The 27,666-nt window shown below is 46.0% G+C and overlaps 1 protein-coding gene across 1 annotated transcript in view; it reads right to left on the bottom strand.

Annotated features, from left to right (window-relative positions):
- Positions 1-27,666, bottom strand: part of ODF2 (outer dense fiber of sperm tails 2) — a 107,619-nt gene that overhangs the window by 45,762 nt on the left and 34,191 nt on the right. The window contains exons 5-15 of the mRNA XM_068248531.1: positions 27,405-27,592; positions 24,911-25,040; positions 24,697-24,828; positions 20,894-20,968; positions 20,405-20,476; positions 19,371-19,487; positions 18,230-18,415; positions 15,180-15,289; positions 12,542-12,677; positions 8,117-8,227; positions 145-249 (exon numbers count right to left, since the gene is read on the bottom strand). Of these exons, the coding sequence (XP_068104632.1) occupies positions 145-249; positions 8,117-8,227; positions 12,542-12,677; positions 15,180-15,289; positions 18,230-18,415; positions 19,371-19,487; positions 20,405-20,476; positions 20,894-20,968; positions 24,697-24,828; positions 24,911-25,040; positions 27,405-27,592 (1,362 nt within the window). The remainder of the gene's footprint in view (positions 1-144; positions 250-8,116; positions 8,228-12,541; positions 12,678-15,179; positions 15,290-18,229; positions 18,416-19,370; positions 19,488-20,404; positions 20,477-20,893; positions 20,969-24,696; positions 24,829-24,910; positions 25,041-27,404; positions 27,593-27,666) is intronic.

The following is a 27,666-nucleotide window of genomic DNA, read 5'->3' as shown; positions in this document are numbered from 1 at the left end:
AAAATACCTAGATTCTCTCTGAAAACCGCTTCACAATCCACTAGCATTTGCAGATCCGCTAGCAGTTTTTGGTGTGCACTGGCCCCAAGATCAGCCATCATGCCATCACCAGACAGTGCTATAAGCTGCTACCCGTGTACACACCTTTTCTAGCTCAAAGTTCATTTCATCCTTTAGCTTATTGTTCTCCATGTCGGATTTTTCCAGTTGGAGGCTCATCTGATCGGCCTCTAGACGAGTCTTTTTCATCTGTGGAAGATAAACAGTTAGAATACAGAATGAAGATTTAATAAATCAGGCCCACAGGCAGATCATTCTATTTGGCCACAAACGATACAATTTGCTGAACAATCGATTATAAATGATTCTTCGTCTGAAGAATCGGATATGATTGCTTGAGACCACTAATGAGCCAAAAATCTCCAAACCAATCGGGATCGAAACCAAAAATCGGATCAATTTCATTAATCTGATCGGATTGGAGATTTTTTTTCCATTAGTGGTCCCAAACGATAATTTTCAATCGCTCATACGAAGAATCGTATGTAACAGATCGTTCGGTTAATTGTATCATTATTGGCCACCTTTACGTTCTGTAATTTATTTTCAGCTCTTTAAAGAGAACCCGAGGTGTGTTTAAAGAATGTTATCTGCATACAGAGGCTGGATCTGCCAATACAGCCCAGCCTCTGTTGCTATCCCAAACCCCACTAAGGTCCCCCTGCACTCTGCAATCCCTCATAAATCACAGCCGTGCTGTGAGGCTGTGTTTACATCTGTAGTGTCAGTCTCAGCTGCTCCCCCACCTCCTGCATAGCTCCGGTCCCTGCCCCAGTCCCTTCCCTCCAATCAGCATGGAGGGAAGGGATGCAGGCGGGGACTGGAGTTCTGCAGGAGGCGGGGAGAGCAGCAGACTGACACTATAGAGATAAACACAGTCAGCTCTGACAAGCTGTTTGTCAGCAGCGTGGCTGTGATTCATGAGGGATTGCAGAGTGCAGGGGGACCTTAGGGGGGTTTGGGATAGCAACAGAGGCTGGGCTGTATTGGCAGATCCAGCCTCTGTATGCAGATAACATTCTTCAAACCCACCTCGGGTTCTCTTTAGGATCAACTGTGATTATGCCATCTTGTTAAATCAAACCATTTCCATGTAGTATGAAAGCAAACTTAAGCCTGCCATACACTGGCAGTCTTTCTTCCATCCAGCCCAAAAGATAGATTCCTCTGTGATCAACAACTGATCAGAAAGGGATCTAACAGCTTGGCAGCCCCCACAGTCCATCTCAAAACCTCTGGAGCCAGAGCCTTTGTCATGCTGCTCCAACACTTAGGAACTCCATGCTACACCCAATCAGGATATCTCCACCCCTGGAACCATTTAAGTCCAAACTGCAAAGCCACCTATTTAGTCTGGCATTTACGAACATCTGACTACCGTATTTCCTCTGTAACACAAACCAGCCTGCAACTATGTACTGAGGTATATCTATGCTCTTTGAGTCCAATGGGAGAAAAGCGCTTCACAAATGTTACTGTATTATTGAATCACTGCACATAACTTTCAACATAAAATCTATTAAAAATCAATTACCGCCACTCCCCCAGGTGTTCCCCTGTAGAGTTTTAGCGCAGTGAAGCGCTGACACTCACTGTGGTACCGTCATCTTCCGATGCTTGTAGTGACCCGGCTTATGTACGCACTCCTGTACACTGGCAGCTCACGGGGTCACTACAGGCCCCGGGAGATTACGGCAGTGCACAGGATGGAGCGTGCCAGCTGGAGAGGCAAGAGTGACCCTGGAAAAGCGAGGGTCATTGCTTTGCTGCCCTAATTCCCGGGAAAAGTCGCCTTAGCAGGTAGATGATCACTGTCTCTAGGCCAACCCGCATGGATCCCCCCGCCTATGATCGACCAGAAAAAACAATAAGTCCTGGTCAATTTCTGCTAGAAATCAATGGAAATTACAAATGTGCAGCATGTTGGGGCAACAATATTCTGCAGATTTGATCACTGCTCATGTCTCAGTGTATGGGCAAACTTTGAGCTTGATTCACTAAACTGTGATAGCTCAAATATCACACCTTATCAAAGATATCACACTTTATCAAAGTTAACACGCCTTATCAGAGAAGCATAGCGAGAACCCGCAGGGGCTCAGGGCTGGACGAGCGCCACTGCCAATTAGCAGACATAAGTTTGCTATGCTACTCTGATAAGGCGCGTTAACTTTGATGAGATATCTTTAATAAGTTGCGATATTGGAGTTATCACAGTTTAGTGAAACAAGCCCTTTCTGTTCAAAGTAATCTGAATCTGTTGGCTATTACTCTATGTGTGGCAAGATTGTATAATCACAGGTATGGTATATGGCCAGCTTTAGGGGACCAGAAAACCTTGTATGGAGTTTATTAAAAAGTATCTTTTATAAGACTTAGCCCACACTATGTGCGGTTGCAAAACGCAATCCACTTTTCCGGGCTCCGGTTTTGTAATCCGGAGCGTAAATGGATCAAAAATGGGTCAGTGCTGCCCTTTTGCAGCACGTTTCCAGTCCATTTACATCATGCTGGAGGGGGTAGCAGCCAGGAAAGGGGGGGGGGCAGCAGGCACAGCGGTGGGTCGCCCCCCCCCCCCTCACCTGGGTCCCCCCGCCCCTTTCCAGCTATGTCCACTATAGCAAAAATATGATGGCAAAAGTAATAACGGGTGAGCGAACGAGCGAGGAAGCATTACCTTCCTTCCTCTGCTCGCCACATGACTTCTTGCAATGCCGCCCCTCTAGTGGGCGGCATTGTAGGAAATTACAAAGCGAGCAGAGGAAGGAACGTAATAATTTCCCGCTAGCTCATTATTACTTTTGCTATAGCGGACATAGCTGGAGGGGGAGCGGGGAAGGGTGGACCCAGGTGAGGGAAGGGGGGGGGGGGGGGGGGGGGCGACCCTCCTCCACGCTGCTGTGCCTGCTGCCCCCTTCCTGGCTGCTACCCCCTCCGGCTACCTGGGGACACCTATGGGGGGGCGTGGAGGGGAGGAGCAGGCAGTAGGCAATCCGGATTTCCCTCCATTTGCTGTATGCAAAATAGCCTGTGTAGAGGGAGATCCGTTTTTGTGTAGCCTTTCACTACCCTTCCGTGTATCCGGGGTCCGTAAAGTCCTGACAAGTCTGGACTCTCCGTTCAGTTTTTCAAAACGGATCCCCCGGATCCGTTTTTGAAGTGTGTGAAGCCGGCCGCTATTTCTAACATTGATATCCGTGGCTCCGGGTTTTGGTCCGGGGAAAAACAAACAACAAAAAAAAAAAACGGAGCCACGGAAACGTTTTTGAAGCAAGTATGAACCGGCCCTAAGGTAGCATAAACTTGCCACTGGCCTGCCTGGATCATATCAGATTGTAGTAAGAATTGCTAAAACTATTAACGAAACAGCGATTGTATGTTGCTAGCTCTCTCCATTAGCACTAGACAATAGTAAAGAGGCGCCCTAATCGTGGATAAAAGCATCTAAAAACCGTTTAAAATTGACAAAAACGTGAGGTAGCTTACCTCAATGACGAGGGAGCCCCTTGGCTAAATATTCCATTTAGCTTGGCACTTGTATAGGCCTGAGGAAGCGGGCTTGGACCCGCGAAACGCGTTGCCTGTGCTATAATAAATCTTTTGTTTATTACAAAGATTTGTCGTCATTGAGGTAAGCTACCTCACGTTTTTGTCAATTTTAAACTGTTTTTAGATGCTTTTATCCACGATTAGGGCGCCTCTTTACAATTGTCTAGTGCATCTTGTACCCCCATACGTGTCCCGTTTGAGGGGTGGAGACAGACCACGCGTGGTGTACACCACGGTGGACACCTGTCCCCCTTTTTTTACCCAAGGAGTGCGACCGCATCCAGGTCCTCGGTGACCTCCCCGAGTGGAGTCGGGTTTATTGTCTCCACCTGCTTCCTGCGGTCGGTTGCCCCTCTGCAACCTACCTTTGTGAGTAGATCTTCACTTACTATAATTACCCGATTGTATTGACGTACTGCACCATTGGGCTCCCCGTTTTTGTTCCCGGTGTCCTTTTTCAGAAGGTGTCCTGACACCCACTACCCACCTCTCCCATAGCAGCACTAGAGTTTAATTATCAACCTGCATACTATCTGCTCAGAATTTACATGTTCTCCCTTTGGCTGTAGGAGTTTCCTCCAAGTACTCAGACTTTCTCCCACATCCCAAAAACATACTCGTAAGTTAAATGGCTTCACGCCTAATTGGCCTTTAGGTGTGTACACATGCAGTGTAGCCTAGCAGTGCGTTCTGACAGCATGGAGGAGGGAGGAAAGACAACCATGTGGAGCACAATGTTTTTTTTGGCAGATGTGCTAAAGAAAACAACAATGCACCTGGCTGAGATGATCCAGCACTCACCGATACAATGGAATACAATAGGGGTAAAAAGGTACCCAGGTTTGGATAAAACTGAGTTAAAACCAGTGAAAACATAAAGGGTGAATAAAGATAGGGACACCAAGAGCAGGGGCGTACCTAGAAATCCCTGGGCCCCCTGCAAAAAAAAAATAAAAAAATCCGGGCCCCCCCACCTCCCTAGGGCCCGCTCAGGGACTTTTGTGGGGCAGGAGAGGTCGCAGCATAAGTGGAGAGGGTGGCCGCAGATTGGTGGGGAGGGAGGACATCCCCCACCCTCACCTCGGGCTCTCTTCTCAGCGCTTTCTGTCCTGCAATCATTGGTGGCAGCGGCGGCAGGATGTACACATACCTCCTTCTCGCCGGAGGTCTCCGAACACTAAGTGCTTCATGTAACTTAATGCGTAAACAGGAAGTAGCATGAAGCTCTTAGAGATCAAAAGACCTCCAGCGCTAAGGAGGTATGTGTTCAGCCTGCCGCCGCTGCCACCAATGATTGCAGGAGGGAAAGCGCTGAGAGGAGAGGGGGGGGGGAATGTCCCCCCTCTCCACCGATCTGCGACTACGCTCTCCTCTTATGCTGCGACCCCTCCTGCCCCACAAAAGTCCCTGAGTGGGCCCCGGCCCGTCCGCAGCGGCAGGGGTCGCATCCCCTATTGTTACGTCAGTGACCAAGAGCCAAGTATAGTGTAGTATGTACTGGTGATATGGGATGAAGTTGGTAGAGTAAATACACATATACTCACAAAGCCGGGTTACCTTTATAGGCAACCACTGTAATAGCAGATGGGGAGATTATACCTGAGTCCACTCAGGACTAAGAAGTCTCCCTCCGTAGATCAAGAAAAAAGGGATGACACCCCTCCACCAAGGGTGGACTTAAAACAATGTTACAGGGATACAGAGGCGCCAGAAGAATAAAAATGTCTAAAAAGTTTATAACTTGTGGAGGCAGTGGTGGACTCCAAACAGACATAAGAAATGCCAACAAAGTTTAGCAGAACAAATTTATTTACATACTCCAGGGGAAAATGCAACGCGTTTCACAGGTATGACCCGCTTCATCAGGCAATAGGTAGGAGCAGGTACAGTGCAGGTCTGTAGCTGGGCCAAGTGCCTCTGTAAAGGGTGAGGTGGCTTACCTCAATGACAACAGTAACATAAGACAACAAGGTTTATTTAGCACAGGCAACACGTTCCAATGGTCCAAGCCCAGTTGTGATTTATGTGAAATGCGTTGCCTGTGCTAAGTAAACCTTGTTGTCTTATGTGACTGTCGTCATTGAAGTAAACCACCTCACCGGTTATGTTTGTACTGGTTGTAGCTCAGTTTTATCCCACACTGGGTGCCTCTTTACCCCTATTGTGTGCACATACTCCCCACTGCTAAGAGGTTGGGGAGGCCCTCTGGTTTCACTTAGTGGACACCATTGTAATAATAAAACTTATGTAGTCTGTTGCGGACACCCCGAGTGGCGTCGCATTCATAGTCTCCACCTGCTTCAAGTAGTTGGTTGCCCCTGCTGAAACCCCAAAAGTCGTGGGTCGTCTTATTGGCCGGGTGTCGTCTTATAGGGCAGGTACTGAAACTTCCGAGCCGCATCCCCACCATATGCGGCAAGTGTATGAAAGCAGCAAGGACGGTGCTGTACAAGTATGGTAGAAGAAAATCCATTCACCAGGATTCCTGGAAAGAAGTAACAACACAGTCCCAATGACAAGGTGAGGGGGTGCAGTAAGCTGGAGGCGCCCCGGGACACCCGGGGTATGAAAAAAAAAAATAAAAAGATAGAGTGGTGCTGTGCCCAGAAAAACACCCCTCTTTCACACGTCTGTCCCATCCTTGTATCATTTTACCGTACCTCCTTTTCTGCCTCTCAGATCTCACTCCTGAGGATTGCAGTGAAGCAGCGCAGGTGCCTATGTGCGAGATCTGAGAAGCAGAGAAGGAGGAAATGGTCTACAAGGGGGGGCCAGACGGGTGAGAGAGGAGTGTTTGCTCTACCGCTCTGACAGTCTTGGAGACAGGGATAGCTAACCAATCCAAGCAGGCCTTGCATACAACAACCAGCCAATCTCCGGTAAGGTACATCGCTTGCAGCGATTGGTAGCTGGTTGTTGTATACTGGGTACCACATACAGTACAGCACCAGTATCTGTACCCATTTATACAGTATAGCACCAGTACAGTATACAAATGTCCAAGAGTCAAGAGGGGTAGTCGTACAGGGCGAGTATATCCCAAAATGAATATTTTAACTGGAAAAGTTGGGAGTCGTCTTATACGCCTAGTCCTCTTATTGCTACATTCCATTTTACTACTAACAAACCACACTATCTGGGCTCTTGTTGTTTCTGTGTCTTTTTCTTTAGGGTGCCAAGACTAAGGGGAGATGACGTCATGTGGAGAGAAAGAGTAGGGAAGGGACAGAGACCAGGAGAGGTCAATCGGCCTATGTACAGGGAAACATATCTTCATAGTATACATTAATAATTAGCATTATTTATCCAGCGGTCCTAAAAACTTAATCGATTTTTTTAAAGAAAAAAATCCTTCTTTAAAAAGGGAACCAGAGATGACTGAAATAAAAAAAGATTTATACATACCTCAGGCGTCCTCCAGCCCCATATGCCGTCACGGACGTCATCGGAGCCAGCCTACGCAGGAGAAGTGCGCCCTCTACGTATGTCTCCAGTGGATACTGGAGAGATACGCAAACAGCGCACTTCTCTTACGCTAGACTGGCTCAGACTGACAGCAGTGAGGGGACCCGGTACCGAAGCTGCGGGCAGCGGAGGCGTGGGAGAGATCCAGGCGAATAAGGCTGGAGGAAGCCCCGGATATGTATATTTTTTCATCTCTGGTTCACTTTAAAATTTCCCTCCCTCCCCCCTAAAATGGCCCTTATTGTGATCCTTACATTACACTACAACCCTCTCATAGGCATCAGCCTATGAGGGGGATTACATTGCGAGCCACTCCAGGGGACAGTTCAGTGACAGGGCTTTCCTCTGTACAGAGCTGCGCTAGACTGCAGCGCTGTACACATGTTTACTGTGGTGTTTTTTTTTCTAGTTTAGTTAAAGAGAACCTGTACTGAGTAAAATTATTTAAAATAAACACATGAGGTAACTTCAAATGAACATTACATAGTTACCTTGCCATCAGTTCCTCTCAGAAGCTCGCCATTTTCTTCTTACAGTGATCCCTTCCAGTTCTGACAACATTTTGTCAGAACTGAAATATATCAGTTGCTGCCAGTTATATATCAGTTGCTGTCAGTTACAGCTGAGAGGAGAACTGATGTGTCCATGTTTCCCTATGGCTCAAGTGGGCGATGTTACAGTTTAACTGTGTGCTGACCAGGAAGCTGTTATGGGGTAATAGCCATTCTCAAAATGGAGGACGGAGAATTCCATTGATCACAGTGGACAAACAGGACGCAGGAGAGGAAAATAGATTGAGGAGTAGACTACACAGGAGGTAAGTATAACTTGTGTATGTTTATTTTGACTTTTAATTTTCAGTTCAGGTTTTCTTTAATAATATAATGTGCATTCATCTGCAGTGAACAGTTCTAGTCACAAAAGCACATTATCCAGATTTATTGTATATAGTTCCACAAGAAGAGGTGTCTAACATTCATGGGAAATATCTACATACCATCACACCAGGCTGAACAGAAATTAGAACTATATGAAGACAAACCTGATCTTTATAAGTATCTACGAGACCCTCATATTGCCGTAGAGAACTATTCAGCTGCTGAACTTCATTGTGAGCCAAAGACAGTTTCTCCTCCACAGTGATTAACTGAGTCTATAAGAAACAAAAGGGGAAATAAATGAACAAAAAACTGACACACATTTAGGCTTTGTTCACATCTAAAATTGAAATCGTTGACGCCAGCGATTTTTGATTTTTTGCACTGTTTTTTTTTTTTTTAACCCTCCTGCTGCTTACCTGTGCACTTCGATTTTGTGTAAAGCGCTTTCAAGGCGTTTTTGGAGAGCGATTTGTTTTTTCCCCTTCCTGACACAAATCAGGAAGTGAACTCTTTGACCCGGAAATGAATACATACAATGGACTCTATTCAGCAAACTTTATCAAACACTTTATCGAACGTTTGATAATTTACCTCATGGGTGAAATCTAATTTTGAATTGACTAAGGTGTTATCGATTTATTGAACCTTTTATCGATAAAACATTTGATAAATATATAACACCTTAGTGAATTCAAAACTAGATTTTATCCATGAGGTAAAATTATCAAACGTTCTATAAAGTGTTTGATAAAGCTTAGTGAATTGAGGCCAGTGTATTTATTCATCAAAGCGCGAACTCAATCGCCGCACAAAGTGATTTTGTGAGCGTTTTGCATTTTTCCTATAATTTCCATTGTAGCAAAATCGGCCTACAAATAGTGCAGGCAGCGCTTTGCTGAGCGGATCGGAAACTAACCGCTCAGATGTGAACACTCTCATAGGGAATCATTGCACAAGTGCTTCCAGGGCGATTTTGCAAATCGCCAGCGCTTAAAAAAAATAGCGAAAATGCCCCTAGTGTGAATGAGGCCTTATCTAATATTAACCAGTAATTTGTAAAGTGCAAGCAAAATTTAAGTTATGCAATTTTGAGCATGTCTAAAAATGCAGGCCTTTCATAAGTGCCCGGCAAGGCGTAACTCCAAGTCATAGGGCCTCCCCAATGTTTACACCCCTTCCCTTGCCTACCCCCAGGGAGCCTCACCGCTTGGGGCCCCATCTTGCAAGGGTCATAAAACAAGTGTGAACAACATAATCTAGAGCTTGAAAGAAAGGGGGAGAACCGAGAGCCCAATATGGTGTAGTATGTTAATGAGGTGATGTCTGATGCAAACACACACAATGGTTATACTCACAAGGACGGGTCGCCTCCAAGGCAACCACTGGATAAGCAGGCGGGGAGAATTGTAACCTGACCCCGCTCAGGGTTAAGAAGTCACTCTCTGTAGATAGAAGAAAATGGGGATACACCCCTCCACCAAGGGTGGACTAAACAGTTATGTGGTATAACAACAGAGGCGCCAAGTAGAGTAAAATTAGTTAAAATTGTTAAAAAGGGGGAAGTGGGTGGACTCACCTCCCTTCTGAAAAAATGGCCAGACAACGGGCAGGTTACTTCAAGTTTAAAGTAACATTTATTATGAGCTCCAAAAGGGCACTTTTGGAGCTCATAATAAATGTTACTTTAAACTTGAAGTAACCTGCCCGTTGTCTGGCCATTTTTTCAGAAGGGAGGTGAGTCCACCCACTTCCCCCTTTTTAACAATTTTAACTAATTTTACTCTACTTGGCGCCTCTGTTGTTATACCACATAACATAATCTAGAGAGCCCTTTCACACTGGGGTGATGCAGTATTCTTACCGCACCCCACCCCCGGGCAATGAAAGTCTATGGAGACTTCCATACTTCTGCCATACGGCTAACGGAAGTGACGTTTTCACCACATCCCCAAAACTACATTACCGCGTGTCTTCTGCTTCATACTGTGTTGGCCTGGAAGTCCTTTTAGTCCATGGCGACGCGGGGCGGTGTGAAGTCACGCAGAAGCGTATTTTTACAATGCGCTCCCGTGCACTTCCGCATACCCCGAAGGGGTCTTTGGATGGTCCTCTGTATATAAGGGAGGGAAGGTTTGTACTAGCTGGGACCCCCTTACAGCTCTGGGCCTCCCCGCGGTCCCAGGGGTTGCTCCCCTGTAGTCACGCCCCAGGTGCTCCGCACACTTCTCCATAAGCAGCAAGCTGAGTGGAAGGCTGCTGGTAGTCTTTATTGAGCTTGTTCATTAAAGGGGCACTATGGCTAATTTCTTTATTTTTAGTCCCTTTAACATAAATATTTGTAGGTGGAGCAGTGTTAATGACATGTATTGTGGCTGATCAAAAGCATTTTTTACACTGCCACTATCCATTCTTAGCTTTAGAGTCACGTCGAAAGATTTACCTTACTGACGCGCAGGCGTGTCGCTAGGGCTAAAGATCCGAAGCACGTGCTACGGATCCCGCCCACTGTGCCACGAACCTCTGGACAGTGATGCGGGGCACTTGTAAGGCCGGATTTGTGCTCAGCTGTCAACGTCATGGAGCGGCTGTGCTGTACCTGTTTCCCGCACTGTATCAGCGTCTACACATGCTCTGCTCTCCGCCCCGACAGTGAGTGTACCACTATTTGCGCTGCAGTCTTTTACTGCTTTCCAATCACAGTGCAGTAACACTGGCCATGTGGTCCATCCTGCTGACAGCGCCTAGAGGCCGCGCATTGAGAGCATGCACTTAGGGACAGATCAGAGTCAGATGCAGAGGAGCCTTCCTGACACACAGATTGTCCGCTTCCGGAGATCGAACTTTGTCCCTGCAGGCTGCAGCCATTCACTGCCACTCACTGTGAGTAACAAAAGCTGGCTACTAATTTACTGTGCAGGGGGCTTAGCACGTGTTGCTAACAGGCTAGATTGTGAGGGTGGGGGATGCTTTGCAGAGATCGTGGTGTTGATGCATTCCTGAATGAGTCGGGCACGTACAGTCGGGTATGTACTGTATAAGCTGTTATTGCGATTTTTCATTAATTCTGTTATGCGATTGCGATTTTCATTTGTATTGCATTATCATTGTAAAAAAAAATCGCTCCAGCAAGCGATTGCGATTAGCGATTTCCAAATCGAATCACTGTAGTGGAAAATACTTCTCGTGATTTCTATAATAAAGTAACAACCCTAGCGATTTAAAAATCACTAGTGATTTGCGATTTTGCAATTCAGCAATCGCAATTGCTCTAGTGGAAAAGGGCCCTTACTCTGTGCCTGTACTGATAGTAAAAAGCTGCAGTGTGTGTTGATATCTGCTACCCCCAGTATGTACAGTATAAGCGGTTACTCTGTACCTGTACTAATAGTAAACTAGCTGCAGTGTGTTCAAAATTCCACATATATATACACAAAAACTGGTTTTTTTTTTGAACCAAAGTTCTCTTTTATTCTTCAAATACTTTTCAGAAAGTTGGTGACAACAATAGGTGTCTGTTTCATTGCCAGCTTCAGGGGACGCAGCCGTACGGATTTATGTTTAGATGCTGCCCGTCAAGGACCCCTGTAGTGAAGCTGGCAATGAAATGGACACCTATTGTTTTTGAAGGCAGCGGCGGCATCAAAGCTATAGCGCTTGGGTCTGCGCTGTACGGCGGCTGCGTCCTGCACTTTACGGCGGATGAAGTGACCTCAGTAGCTGCACAATAGTGCAGTTAGAAGATGGAATAATCCTAGCTGAGCTAGCCATAGGGGTGGACAGTAACGGCAGCTCAAGCAGTAGAAGCAGATGCCTCCTACTGCACAATGGATTAGCCTGAGTCGCGTCAGTAAGGTAGATCTTTCCGATGTGACTCTAAAGCTAAGAATGGATAGTGGCAGTGTAAAAAATGCTTTTGATCAGCCACAATACATGTCATTAACACTGCTCCACCTACAAATATTTATGTTAAAGGGACTAAAAGGAAAATGTTTTGCCAAAGTGCCCCTTTAAACAATAGGACTGTATATATTGTTTTACTTTTGTCCCCTATCAATGTCCCTCATTGCAGCAGATCTCCTGTTTGATTGCAGACTTTCCAACTACCAGTCCACGGCACTGCCGCCCCAATCACTGCACCACCTGGAAGTGGAAAGCATAAGTTCCTATGCACACTGAACGGTGAAAAACGGATGCATTTTAACTGATCAGTTGTTCCATAGTGGAGCATTGTGAAAAAGCTTCAGGCAGGGAACACACTTGTGCGTACTGGCCGACGTAGAGGACACAGAACGGTTTATTTGCGCAAAGTGGATGCAGAATGGATGCGTTTCTGTTCTGCATCCGCACAAGTGGGGACTAAGCCTTACACACTGTCAATTATGATTGGCCAATCACGGACCAATTTTACCAACTCGATGTAATATGAGGGCCAACAGATTGTGTTGGTAAGCTGTCATACTACGTTAAGGTGGTAAAACAGGTCAGCAATTGGCCAATCATAATTGATAGTGTGTGCCAGGCTTAAATTTTCACTTGCCTTATCACTAGCACGATCTTGGTAATTTGTGGCCAATGACAGTACTAACCTTGAGCTTTTCATGCTCTAGCCGCAAGCTGGTGGTCTCTGTGGTCTGCTGGTGGAGTCTTTCCAGGAGAACCTCACGTTCAGATCTTGCTATGTCGTCAGTCTTCTGCTTATCCTCCAGCAGTTTGGACACGCGGCTAGGGAGCACAAAATACCATTTTAAAAAGACATCCTGTTGCTATCATTATGATCCTTTATTCCTTTGTTAAAGCGGGATTGTCACCATAAACAGACCAGTTGCTGTTGAAATTTGATTTTTATGGTGACAATTCCATGTATTAAGTGATAAAGATGCTAATCCTGCAAAACTTTTTCTGCTCTTATGGTTAGGAGATATGACATTCCTTAGGAGCACTTGCCCTTTAATTGCCATTGCCAAACAGTTGCATGCTGGGGAAGGGGGGTCTTTTTAATCTATAATATATTCCTCCTCTTCCCTTTATTTCCCCCTCCTTCTAATGACATAAGACAGTGCACTTCCTAGTATAGACCTCAGTGGGAGTGTCTGAAGACTCTGGGAGGAGGACGGGTAACGAATACACAATTAGCAAGAGGAGAGAAAAAAAAAAAGTGTGAGGGAGGGAATGTCAGGATTAGCTTAATTCAAAAGTAACCAAGATGGAAACTGTCTAGAATAGGATTATCTGTTTTTCCTTTACAAAATTCACAGGTATCATAACGTGGACAGTGCAATACATCTGTTATGTAAGTAGAACTAGTATTTATCTACTTATATATGTGTTCTTTATTTCTAGGTTAGCATGGGTGTTACTTGTTTTTTTAAAGAAAACCTGTAACAAACAAAAAAAAACCTCCCCTGGGGAGGTAGTCACCTCGGGTGGGGGAAGCCTCCGGATCCTATTGAGGCTTCCCCAGCCCTCCTCGGTCCCACGGTGGCGGCGATAAAGCTCCCCGAACAGCAGGGATGTAAACATTTACCTTCCTGGCCGTCAGCCCGCTCTACTCCGCAGACGCAAGTCGCCTGCGCAGTAGAGCGGATCCGACAGAGATCAGCTATTTTCGCTCATCTCCGTGCGGAGAGCCACAACAGCAGGGCTGTGGAGTCAGAGCAATTTTGGGTGCCTGGAGTCGGAGTCGGGAAAAAATGCACCGACTCCGACTCCTAATGAATTTAAATTAAAACTGTAATTAAAATAGAAAATATGATAAAATGTTCTATTTCTCAGATAATAGTCATCATAAAGAATTTATACATATAGTAATAGCTGTGCTTAGTCCACAAAAATGAAATAAACCAATCAAAATTAGTTACTTGTGCTGCTTCAATAAAGCAGTCCCCGTATTTTTAAAGTCAGATATACACATCTGATTGTGACTGTATATATGATGTGTACACAGGAATCTCTTATATATACTAAATAACATCTCTGCTGTAAGTATAAAGCCTGATGTGTAGCCGTGTCACTAATAGAGATGGTCAATGAGATGGAAATAATTCTGCGTTGATTCTGATTTATGCAAATGTACGCACGCTCTTTGCTCATGAAATCAAATCATTTGATATGTTGTTAAAATTTGGTTTGGTGACTACGAATTAAAATGGTACCCGAGACGGATGAAAAGAAAAAAGTGTTATACTTTTCCAGCCCCCTTCAGGCTAATCACTCCCTTGCTGTCCACCTCCACCACCTGGATCTTCTGCTAGGAGTCCTGGTAATTCAGCCAGTCAGCGCAGTCCGGCCGCATGCCGCTTCCACAGCCAGGAGTGTTCTGCACCTGTGCAATAGTGCTGCGCAGGTGTAGTACGCTCCCGGAACGGTGTGTGTGCATGCACACTATGCCAGACTGGCTCAAGTACCTGGATTCAGGTACCAGGTGGCGGAGGAGGACAGGGAGGGAATTGATTAGCCTGAAGGGGGCTGGAGGAAGCCCCAGGTATGTATAAAACTTTAATTTCATCTGTCTCAGGTTTACTTTGTTACACAGTAGTACTATACTCTACATATGTAATCTGCACAGAGCTGCAGGGAATCCACTGAGAATGTTGTGCGCATTGAACACCCATAAACCTGGTTCAGATTGTGCATGAAGAATGTGTAATAGAGGAAGAATCTCCTTATTCCCCTGCAGAGTACCTGCACATCACTCTTACATGTACCCACAGTTACATTGCCTAGGGCCTGATAGAGGTTCTTTGTTCCGGTCTGTACCTTTCACTAGTACTCTTACCAAGGACTAGTTGTAGTCTATGACTAAAGGGAATAAATATGGCAATCTCCATATCATTCTCACTTCAGTTGTCTTTTAAAATTCCTAAGCGTTGGCAGAATTCATGTTACCTACTTTCAATCTACAAGATTGTAATATGCAAATTAGAGGAGTCGGAGTCGAGGAGTTGGAGTAATCCTAAACTGAGGAGTCGGAGTCAGTGGATTTTTGTACCGACTCCACAGCCCTGCACAACAGCGACCTCGCTGGAGCCAGGAAAGGTAAATAAATCAGCGCTTATTAGGCTTGTCGAGGGAGGATTGCCGGATACTTCGGGGGAGCCAGCTCTGGATTGCCTGCAGCTACAGGGGAGGGGGAAGCCTCATTTGGGACCCTGAGGCTTCCCCCTTCCGAGGCGAGTACCCCCAGGGAACTTTTTTTGTTAGGTTCTCTTTAACAATCCTACTTACTCAGTCAGCATAGTGACATCAGATTCCAGCTGGCTCTTGTCTCTCACCAGCAGGTTACACCGGCTCTTCAAGGAATCAATGCTGGATAATGTGGCGGAAAGTTCGGCATTCTGCCATAACGAAAGAAGGAAACAATCTTAAAGAGGAACTTTACCCAAACATAGCACTGGTAGTCTTTTACTAGCCTCAGAAAGCACACCGCGTTCAGTTCTTGTAGAGGTTGGGAGGTGGTTGGGGCCACCACAAACCAGTTCCAGAGACTGCAATTGTAAAACCGCTGCAACTCATACACATGTACGCAGCTTAGTGTGGTGACAGTTGCAAATGTACTGCAAGCAATGGCTTCCCAACTGCATGGCCATCCCCCTGCACATATGTATGGTCCAGGTGGTTTTGCCTAGGGCTGATTTGCATGGGCTTCTGCTCAGCGTCTCGTTCAAACGCCCAGTCATCAATCTAAGTCCCCCGCAGAAAAAACAACGGCCTCTTATCAGAGCAAAAAAAAAAAAAAAAAAAAACAAGTTTCCCATCCTCCTAGTGCTTCCTGGAGGCGAGATACATTTTTTATTAAATAATTACATTATATTACATTAAAAATTAGCTGTTTACCCCCCACACCAAAAATTACCCAAATAACAAACATAAAAATAGTTACCTAAGGATCTGAACTTTTTAAATATGCGTGTCAAGAGAGTATATTCATATAATTTTTTTAATTATAAGCTTGTAAATACTGATGAACGCAAATTTAAAAAATGAACCTTTATTTCCAAATAAAATATCGGCGTCATAAATTGTGATAGGGACATAATTTAAACGGTGTAATAACCGGGACAAATGGGCAAATAAAATACATGGGTTTTAATTACGGTAGCATGTATTAATTTCAAACTATAATGGCCAAAAACTGAAAAATAATGATTTTTTTCCATTCTTCCTTAACCACCCTGGCGTTCTATTAAGATCGCCAGGGCAGCTGCATGAGGGTTTTTTTTAAATAAAAAAAAAAATATTTCATGCAGCCAACTGAAAGTTGGCTGCATGAAAGCCCACTAGATGGCGCTCCGGAGGCGTTCTTCTGATCGCCTCCGGCGCCCAGAATAAACAAGGAAGGCCGCAATGAGCGGCCTTCCTTGTTTTGCTTAGATCGTCGCCATAGCGACGAGCGGAGTGACGTCATGGACGTCAGCCGACGTCCTGACGTCTGCCGCCTCCGATCCAGCCCTTAGCGCTGGCCGGAACTATTTGTTCCGGCTGCGCAGGGCTCAGGCGGCTGGGGGGACCCTCTTTCGCCGCTGCTCGCGGCGGATCGCCGCAGAGCGGCGGCGATCGGGCAGCACACGCGGCTGGCAAAGTGCCGGCTGCGTGTGCTGCTCTTTATTTCATGTAAATCGGCCCAGCAGGGCCTGAGCGGCACCCTCTGGCGGTAATGGACGAGCTGAGCTCGTCCATACCGCTAAGGTGGTTAAAGGACTTACGAGGAGAAATATTGAAAAAAAGTTAAATACCTGCATGAAATATCAATGCAGGGAGGCTGCCATCCGCGCCCTCCGTGCTGTGCCGCCGGGTCCCCACAGCTCAATGTCCCCCGCGGGTCGGTCCCGACCTCACAGCCCAATTCTGGCTCTTCTGCCTCCACTAAGATGGCCGCGGCTGCGTAGTCCACATATGCGCGAGTGCGGCTGCGCAGCTCTAGGGCCTTCCCCCCGATCAACGCAACCTGTTGCGTGGATCGGGGGGGAGGGCCCTAGAGCTGCGCAGCCGCACTCGCGCATATGCAGACTGTGCAGCCGCGGCCAGCTCCGGTGGCCATTTTAGTAGAGGCAGAAGAGCCCGACCGGGGCTGTGGGGTCGGGACATTGAGCTGCGGGGACCCAGCGGCACAGCATGGAGGGCGCGGATGGCGTCCTCCCTGCATTGATATTTCATTAATGCAGTTATTTAACTTTTTTCACTATTTCGCCTAGTAAGTCCTTTAATCTTCCTGTTAAAATGGATTTAGAATAAAAGAATTCTTAGCAAAATGTACCACCCAAAGAAATCCTAAATGGTTGCGGAAGAAACAAGATATAGATCATTTCATTTTGATAAGTAGTGATAAAGTTATTGGCGAATGAATGGGAGGTGAAAGTTGCTCGGATGCATTAGAACAACACTGTAGGCTGAAGTGGTTAATGGCTCTTGAAGGATTTTAATGACTTTCAGGAGAGCGTTGCGTTTACTGGGCTTTTGCAAATATAGAGAAAGGGTTGGGCTTTTATTTGCTTTTGCTGGCTTTCAAATAGAACGCCAGAAACTGCAAACGCCCTCTAGAAGCTTCGTGTTGCTTTTGAAACGAGACTAGACCTAGAGATCAACTGCCAGGCTTTCATGAAAGCCTTCAAAAGCTTTTACTAAACACTCCCATTCACTTGCATGGGACGGTGGTAGATCCCTAAAAACGTTACTTTAAAAAAAACGCTGCATTTAAAGAGAGTCTGAAGCGAGAATAAAACTCGCTTTTTCCCTTATATTCAGCAGGGGCATGTTTGCCCCTGCTAAAACGCCGCTATCCCGCGGCAGAACGGGGGTCCTTTACCCCCCCAAATCCCCTCCGTGCTGTGCGGGGAGCGCTTCCTGCTTGAGGCAGGGCTAACGGCCGCAGCCCTGCTTCTCAGCGCGTCTATCATCGCTGTTCGCCGCCTCTCCCCCGCCCCTCTCAGTCTTTCTTCACTGAGAGGGGTGGGGAGGAGGCGGAGATCCACCGCTGATAGACGCTCATGGGGCAGGGCTGCAGCTCATAGCTCTGCCTCCATGAGCAGCAAAATCTACGACCAAGTTGGTCGTGGATTTTGCAGGGGGGGATTTGGGGGGTAAAGGACCCCTGTTCTGCCGTGGGATAGCGGCGTTTTAGCAGGGGCAAACATGCCCCTGGTGAATGTAAGGGAAAAAGCGAGTTTTATTCTCACTTTAGACTCTCTTTAATGCCAGCAAAACGTCCGTGTGAACCAGCCATTAGTTGCACAGACACGTTCAGTTGTGATCCCCACCATATGATCTACATGAATCACCTTTTCCATGATCTGTGTCTTCAGCAGCTGCACTTCCCCCTCGCTCCTCTCTGCCCGATGTTTCTGGACACGCACTGATCTCTTCAGGGCCTCTTTCTCTGGCTCCGACTTCTGACGAAGTTCCTCCAACTGAGCGGCCATTAGTCGCACTTCTTCCTTATGCCGAGCTTCATTGTGTTCCATGTTCTGCACAGAGGAACGTACATATTTGGCAATACGGCACTGTGGCAAGCTATGTTTTTTTAAAAAGACAATGCTAAGCTCCTGGCAGTCTTTTTTGTTTTTTTAAATGTAATTAAAGTGGATCCGAGATAAACATTTACTCATTGCATAATTGTGTTCCTTTCATATAGTTTACAGGGCATTCCTCAAGCCAAACACTTTTGTTTTAATACTCCAATTCCCTATAAACTAAACAAGCCTCGCCCACAGCTTCTCCAGAGTGCCTTGGCACTCTCAGACTCATGTAGCAAGGGCTTATGGGAGCTCAGTCTGGGCAGGAGGAGGAGGTGACTAGCCAAAGATTTCAGAGGCAGAGGGGAGGACGAGAGGGCAGTGAATTTTTTTACAGGCTGAGGGCTGGAGATGCTATCAGCTCCCTCTCCTTCCCAACCCCCTGCCCCCTCCTGAATTGACCCGAATGGCAATACGTCCTGTTCTTCGCCTCTCATAGGCATCAGCCTATGAGAGGGCTTCGATCTGCTGCCACTCTGAGGGACAGCAGAGTGTCCCTTGTACAGCGCTGCACTAGATAGCATTGCTGAACCGATGTAAACAATGGGGAATGCTTTCCCCTTTCGTTTAGGGAATTCTTTCCCCTTTCGTTTACTAACGGCCTGCTAGACGTGATCGCAGATAGCAGGCTGATCACGGAGCGGAGATCCAGGAACCATCAGGGAACGATCACACGTGCGCACGCGCGTTCCCTGCTAGACTGCAGCTCCAGGACTTGACGCCAATCAGCGTTAGGCGGTCCTGGGGCTGCCACCGCGTTTACGCCCACAGGCATGATGAGGTAGTTAGGTAGTTAAAAATGTAACATAGATAAGGTCAAAACAGAGGTAAACAGGTGAAAAAGTTTTGTGAATTATGCTCAGCCTGAGATCATCCAGACCAGCCTGAGATCATGTATGCTTCTTACTCTAAGCTGGACGGAGAGGCGGTTGTTCTCGCCCTCGCGGTTCCTCAGCTGGCCCTGTAGGTGAGCTCTTGTTGTTTCCAGAGACTTTGAATATTCTGCTGATGTTCTAGCTAGATCCTGTGGAAGACAAGACAGTCAGAGGACACATGCTACAAATACGATCCTATAGAAGACGAGACAGTGAGGGCTCTGAAGAAGCTGCCGGTGCAGCGAATTGCAATAGCGGAGTTAAGGGTCTGACATGGGGTGTTTCCTTTGAGGGATCTTTATTTGTTCACTTTCTACTTATTGCCTGAATATTCTTGTTCCGGCATTCTAATGTCACCTGATCTGGTTCTATTATTTGCTGCTGTACCTTGATCTATTTTTCTCACCTATTTTTCTCACCTACCATCCTTTTTTCAGCACCTTTGATATTTATCATAAGTTTGCTTATTTGCCCAATTGTTTGTACTGTATTCATATCAAGGCACTTTTATGCACGATTAGCACTTTGTACATTCCCTTAAAGGGCCCCTATGCTGTTATTATTGGCTATTTTTGACTTGTATTGATGTCATTTTGGCCCACTTTAAACACACTGGTTTTTAAATAGTTTTTATGTGATTTTTCAATAAAAATGGATTGATTTTGTACTTACTCCAGTTTGGTGCGGTATGTTTTTTTAGGTGTTTCTTTCCCTACTACTAGTACAGTCAGAGAACACAGGCTACAAATAAGATCCTATAGAAGACCAGACAGAGAACACAGGCTACAAATAAGATCTTATAGAAGACCAGACAGTCAGAGGACACAGGCTACAAATAAGATCCTATAGAAGACCAGACAGTCAGAGGACACAGGCTACAAATAAGATCCTATAGAAGACCAGACAGTCAGAGGACACAGGCTACAAATAAGATCCTATAGAAGACCAGACAGTCAGAGGACACAGGCTACAAATAAGATCCTATAGAAGACCAGACAGTCAGAGGACACAGGCTACAAATAAGAGCCACAATCTCACAGCTCCGTAAATAAAATAATACTCAGACCTTCTCAGTCTTCATCTGAATCCGTAGATCATCCATCTCTTTGTCACACTCATGAAGCCTCAGTTGGAGATGCTGAATAATGAAGAATATCAGATATTATAACCATAAGAAGACTGATGGGGTGAGAGGTTAATGTTTGATAAATGATGGACATAAATTCCTTTTGAGTACAGTCTCCGCAGGCTGTAAGCGCTTCCAGATAATGAATAATGTAGGTAAGGGTAGAAGATGCACAGTCTTGTGTTTTGCTAGGTACACACTATGAGATTTTATGGCAGATCGATTATTTCCAACATGGCCGTTCTGATTTCTGAGCATTTTCCGATCGATTTCCTACTGCAGTGAACAGAAAATAGTCGGAAATCGATCAGAAATCAGATCGGACATGTTGGAAATAATCGATCTGACAGTAAATCTGGCAGAAAATCTCATAGTGTGTATCAGGCATTATAGATAGACCATTGACGCTATATATCGTGCTACACGTACCGATCGTTCAGCGTCAGCATCAGCTAGCGTCTTCAACAACAGCTCCTTCTGCTCCATCAACCTCTGGGTCTCTGTCTGCAAATAGCAAATTACATTTTCAGTATTTCAGCAACACTTTATCTCACCTCTGCTGGATATCTCAGGGCCCTGTTTCACTAAGAAAGACAATCACATTCTTACTATTTCCACTACCAAGACTTCACCGCAATCAGTTGGATGTACAGTGCAATTGTGGTGCGTTTCTGGCAGCACAAAGAAATAAACTCAACGGGAAAATAGCTCATATCAATGCAATTACTATGAGATTTTTCTACGTTCTTAGACTAAGTATAGGAGCGCAAACACACCAAAAATGCTGCAGGACAGAAATTGATATTCAGAAAAAAAAAAAGTGGTAAAATAGAATCACGATTTACATGTTAACCTCTTTCACGACCGCGTCACACCAATTGGGGCGATTGTGGAGGCTACCTCAGGACCGCGTAACGCTAATTGGTGTCAAGTCCTGGGGACGTGTCTTGCTGGGGATCGCACGCATCCCCGCTTAAATGACGAATCTCCATCATCAGTCTCCCAGCAGCGATCGCCGATATTAGACTGTAAGACGGCGAAACTGCCGTCTATGTAACACTGTACAGCACTGTGATCTAAGGCAGCACTGTACTGGGGACAGCCGGGTCACTTGGCTGTCCCCATGGGAGGCTCAGAGAGTGATCGGCTCTCATAGGCTGATGATAGGGGGGGAATCATAATTCTTTAAAAAAAAAAAAAAAAAGCATAATTTAATAAAAAAAACAACCACTGCCTGCAGCGATCAGAGCCCACCAACAGAGAGCTCTGTTGGTGGGCAGAAAAGGGAGGAGGGGGGGGGAGAGAATTCATTTGTGTGCACGTATGTGTGGCTCTGCCCTAATTTGAATCACTTGAGGTGGTGGTGGTGGTGGTGGTGGTGGGGGGGGGGGGAAGGGTTGTCAAAACCTGTGGTCCTTAAGAGATTACTCAAAATACTATAGCAATCTACAAAACACACACACAGTCTGATTTTGTCATCGAAACGCACCTAATGGAAAAAGTCCATCAGATACATTAGAGCAGGATTACAGATATATATATATATATAAATATATAAATAGATATTTTTCTCTTTACACACACGTTTATAGAATTATACTCTGAAAGGGCTGTATTACAATATAAAGAAGTAAAACGAAACCGGTTATAGAATAAAATGATGAAAAGCAAAAATCTGCTGCACCAACCCTTAAATTCTCATCTGCTCCTCAGTGACTCCTCGTAAGTCTAAAGGTGGCCACACACACGATACAATAAAATGATCCGATTTTACGGCAATTCGATAAAAACGATCGGATTTCCCATTTTCTTCGATTTTTATTGATCTGGAATGCCAGATATTTTTCTTCAATCTTTCTAAAGATTGTATGGTGTGTGATAGATTGCCAATTTATTAATATACACACCCTAGCAATTTTCTCAGAGTTTCCAATCATTTTTATCATAATTGGGGAACAAAATTGAACATATATGTGTGTGGTACATTGGTCATAGTTTTGAAATGTTACAATCAGTCACAAAAATTGATTGCAATTCTTACATTGAACAGATATTTAAAAAAAAATTGTATGGTGTGTGGCCACCTTTAGGCATAGTAACTACAAACACTTAGCGCTTTTTGTAGCGATTCACTGTAGCAATTCCTGGAATGTGCCAGGCAATTTTGGAGCCTTTGTGTTTAGTGATTTTGCAGTTCTTGTACACTTTGACCTGGTAGTGAACAGCTTTTGACAAATAACACTTTGAAAATTGCTCTGTTCAGTGATTTTTAAAGCAATTTTACAGTTTTCCTATTCTTTACATTTAGACTACATTTGCCTCCAAAATGCTACAGCAGGGTTCCCCAGCCTTTTTCGGTCTGAGGACCGGTTTGCAGTATACATTTTTTCCCGGGGAACGGTGAAGGGAGGGGCGTTTGGATGGGTTCAGGAACTTCGCTGGGAGGGGGGTGCAGGTTAATGTGCGAGTATGTGCGGCTAGGTTTTTACCCAAGGAAGAGGGGGGGGGGGAGGAATGACAATGTGTGTTAGGGTAAACGAGTGGGGAGGTAAGATAGAGGCGCAGACAAATGGATTTGTGCCCCAGATTAACAAATTTGCCACATTTTAACTGGATCAGGGCTGAATCTAAAACGGTGCCCTGTATTTTGGTACAGAGCTGGATGCAGCAGAGCAGTCCTACTATTAGGTAAGCCAGTCCTTGGGCCTTCCTGGGGTGCCAACAAACATCATTTCCCCTGGCATCCTGCTCATGGGAAGCTCCTGGGGTAGGAAGTGGTGAGGCCTCTGCCGCTGCAGGTGGCCAAGTTCGGGTGAATAGGCTTGGGAGTGATGTAGTTCATGGAAACACTCCTCTGGCTGCTGGTGCTGCGACTAAAGGTGCGTACACACATGCGACTATAGTTGTTTGAAACGATCGTTCCCCGATCGTTTCAAACGACGATCTTTTAAAAAAAAGCAACCAACGATCATTAAGTCTAACGACGGACGAGCTAGATCGTTAAAAACTAACGATCTAGCTTGGCGGATTTTTACCAACGACGATCGTTTGCAAAAGTAGTACATCGTTGGAAACGATCGTTCGTACTAGGCTTGACATGTGCATTTCTCTATTTCTCCATCAAACGTCTCATTTTTATGCGCAAGCGCAATAGTTGCTTTAAGTGATGTAACGTTCGTTCTAACGATCAGATCGTTACACACAATTTAAAACTAACTTTACTTAGGTCGTTCTTTCATCAATTAAAAGTTTGTTCGTCGTTCTCAACGAACGATCGTTGTCGCATGTGTGCACGTAGCATAAGGCAGGGCTGCACCCAGGGTTCTGGACCTGCAATGTGCTTGTGTAACATGGCTGCCGGCGCAGGTGAGCCTGTCAGCGGGCCTGGCCACTCTGCAGCGTGCAGTGTACGGCTCTGATGACTGTAAGGAGAGTACAGCGCCACCTGGTGACACGGTGCTGCCACTGGTGTGCCTATAGAGAGAGGCCAGGCCCGCGGATCAGCTTAAAACGTCCCACGGACAGTCATTGGGCCATGGGCCAGGGACCCCTGTGCTACCGGACCCCCGTTTAGGTTTTTGGAAAAAAAAAATTACATTGCTCTGGTGTGAACTAGCCCATAAAAAGACCAAGTGTTTTTCGAAACTCTAGCACTTTTGAAAGCGCTCATAAGTGCTCTTGGTGTGATCTAGCCCTTAAATACTGTGGCATGTCAACCAGGCATGCAGGGGGCAGAACAATTGTTTTGTCCGCTAAAGCCACACCTCCTTACTGGCTCATAGCCTATCATGGATGTCAGTCTCTAACAGGGAGTCATGGCTACACTCAATAGCTCAGCATTCTTATTCATAAAATAATAATTATCAATAGAGCCAGAAACAGGCTTCCTATCTAGCATAAAAGAGAGCCTGTCTTCAATCCAAAACTTTTTTTTTTTTAGGATTAAACATTACACAGGAGCGGTGGACCTGTTGGAAGACTGGCACGAGCTGTGTCCCAGGCCAATGTATACAAAGGTGGGAACTACCCTACCAGCCTGTCTTCCATTAAACATCCAGCATCCTCATGGAAAGGGAAGGAGGAAAGAGTGTGAACCAATAACGTTCCAGGAAGCAACTGAGCCTACCACTGTAACGGAGGAAGACACCAAGAAGAACTGGGGAAGAAGAACTGAAGAACTCAGCGTAACAAAGGTGAACAGGGAAAGTGCACCTATAAGTTCAGGTGCTCACCTCTCTGCTGTGTTGCTCCCTCAGTAGAGTCCTTAGGGTCTTGTTGGTTTCTTCGAAGGTATTTAACTTCTCCAGTAGGATCTCCTTCTGCCGGGTGAGATGGTTGATATCTGTGCTGGTCATCTGTTTCTCCTGTAGGAGACAGTGATGGTCAAAGGTGAGGATAATAGAACAACAAATCATATGCAGATCTCCCAATATGCGACTTGCTTACCTGTCTCATCTGATTGATGGTGTCTCGCAGCACATTCACCTGTCTGGCCGCTTCTGCCCCGTCCATCTCTGCTTCCACCAATTTAGCCAGCAGGTGACTCTTCTCCTCCTGCAGCAGCTGCTTATGGCGCCTGGAATACCAGGGATGTCATATTAGAACAGCTGAAGTCACCTTAAAAAGGAAGCTGGAGTGACATGTGGCATGAGATAGACATGTGTATATACAGTGCCTAGCACACGAATATGCTGTGCTGCTTTTCTTCTTTCTCTGCTCGAAAGAGTTAATATTCAGCTATGCAACTGACAGTTTTTCTCCAGTCGGATTAGAGTGTCTCTCCAGTGGCTTAGCTAAAGAGCTGTGGGCCCTGATGCAAGTTTTACATTGGGGGCCCCCCAAACACTCTATATATAACAGTTGATACGGCGCATCAAAACCTGCCAAGGACAACCAGTGTCAGAGGTGCAAGAAGGGAATGGGGAGCAGTTTGTTAATGATTACCACTATTCAATGTATCTATAGAAGTCATTATTATGACCACAGATCCAATAGAGAGCTAATACTAAAGTTGAGGGAGGCCCCTCGGGGCCCCTCTGGCCCCCGATGCGGTCGTAACCTCTGCGAGCCCTATTGCTACGCCCCTGTGTCTCTCACTGATAAGGAATTACAGCCATAAAATAGTTTCCTGACAGATAACTGGGGCTTCTTAAAGAGACTCGGAGACGAAGAATACTAAAGCTCTGATACTTACCCGGGCTTTCTCCCGCCCCATAAACATGTCCAAGTCCCACGTCGTCCTCCTGCGGTCTGCCGTTCAGCCGCAGTGAGCTCAGTTACCAGCCTCAGACGGTGCCAGTCAGGGTGTACTGCGCATGTCCCAGACGACGTGGGACTTAGACATGTTTATGGGGCGGGAGAAAGCCCGGGTAAGTATCAGAGCTTTAGTATTCTTCGTCTCTTTAAGGTAGCCATACATCTAGACTCTCATGGGCAGATTTGAGTCTGATTAGAGAGAGATCTCTTGGCTGCCCATACACCGCAGGCCAATTCCAAATCAATTTCATGCTGAAAACGATCTGGAAACGGGCTTGTGACGCATGTGCCGCTTCACCGGCCTGACACTGTCCCTCTGTCAAACAAGCACACCCGTTACTCTGGCAACCACATGGGGTGCGTGTATGTATGAAGGACTTCACCTGGAGCCAGCGGAGGAAAGTGGCGGCCATGAACAGGTATTGTATAGTGCACTGGGCACATTACACATTGGGGGGACAGGTTCGGGAGCTTGGTCGCTCGTCCCAATATCGATCGCCATTAGTGATGCGCACCCGATCAAGTCTGCCCTACATCTTACAGCATGTTCGACCAATTAATTTGACCTATTTTCGGCCCGATATTGGTTGCATAGTCGATTTTAATCCAATTATAATAATCCAATTGGACAGTCGATAGGCTGCCAAGTTGCCTGATGTATGGTCACCTTAAAGAGAACCCGAGGTGGGCTTTAAGTATGCTAGTGGGGCACAGAGGCTGGTTGTGCACACTATCACCAGCCTCTGTTGCCCCATTGTGTGCCTCCAGGACCCCCCTGTGCGCCGCTATACCCCCCGCAGTGCTGGCGACACGCAGCGTGTCGCCAGCACAATGTTTACCTATGCCGTGTCAGTCAGCGCTGCTCCCCCGCCTCCTCTGTATCGGCGCTACCCGCCCGCGTCCCTTCCCTCCCGCTGATTGAAGGGAAGGGACGCAGGCGGGTAGCGCCGATACGGAGGAGGCGGGGGAGCAGCGCTGACTGACACGGCATAGGTAAACATTGTGCTGGCGACACGCTGTGTGTCGCCAACACTGCGGGGGGGGTATAGCGGCGCACAGGGGGGTCCTGGAGGCACACAATGGGGCAACAGAGGCTGGTGATAGCGTGCACAACCAGCCTCTGTGCCCCACTAGCATAATTAAATCCCACCTCGGGTTCTCTTTAAGAGCAGGGGATAGATAAAGTGGTCAATAGTTAATATATTTCAGCACTCTGACACGGGGCAGCCTGTTTAATTGAGCCGAGACAAAAAAAATGAATCTATTTTTTTTTTTTTTTAGAAAATCTTTTTAGAGAAATCTATTCCTTTTCTCAAACGGATCATCAGTGGGCTCTGTATGGCTGATATTGTGGTGAAACCCCTCCCACAGTATGATGTCAGCGCCTCACAGCTCTGAGGTCCTGACATCACACTGCGGGAGCCTTGTTGCATTGTGGGAAATAACAGCTGTTTCCAACTGCCCAAAAAAAAAAAAAAAAAACACAAGCAGCACCTCCTTCCAGTGACATCACCTGCCAGCAGTAAAAATGTCACTATGTGATAAATCTCAGAATGTAAATCAGGGAGAGGAAAGATTTTACAATGGGCAAACACTGACTGAATCATTTATACATAATTATTGTAAAAATTAAGCACTTTTTTTATTACATTACTTTCACTGGAGTTCTTCTTAAGACACCTACAAACTCAAGTCTGTTTCCTCCTTGATGCGGTCTATGTTCCTCTTCAGGCGGGTGTTCTCATGTCCCGTCACCACCAGTTCTTGGGACACCTCCTGCAGTTCTTCGTTCTTGGCATCCAGGAGTCGTTTCGAGGCTTCCAGCTGTGCTTCATATCTTTCTAGAGACCGGTCTCTCTTCTTTATCTCGACCTGGTAGTAAGGAGACAAGTTTGTCCATTATGTACGGTTTTTATTCTTGTTTATACTAAACTAGGCAGATGGCT

This window comes from Hyperolius riggenbachi, chromosome 8 (assembly GCF_040937935.1).
Source record: "Hyperolius riggenbachi isolate aHypRig1 chromosome 8, aHypRig1.pri, whole genome shotgun sequence".
Taxonomy (NCBI): Eukaryota; Metazoa; Chordata; class Amphibia; order Anura; family Hyperoliidae; genus Hyperolius; species Hyperolius riggenbachi.
This window is presented reverse-complemented; position numbering and strand designations above follow the sequence as displayed.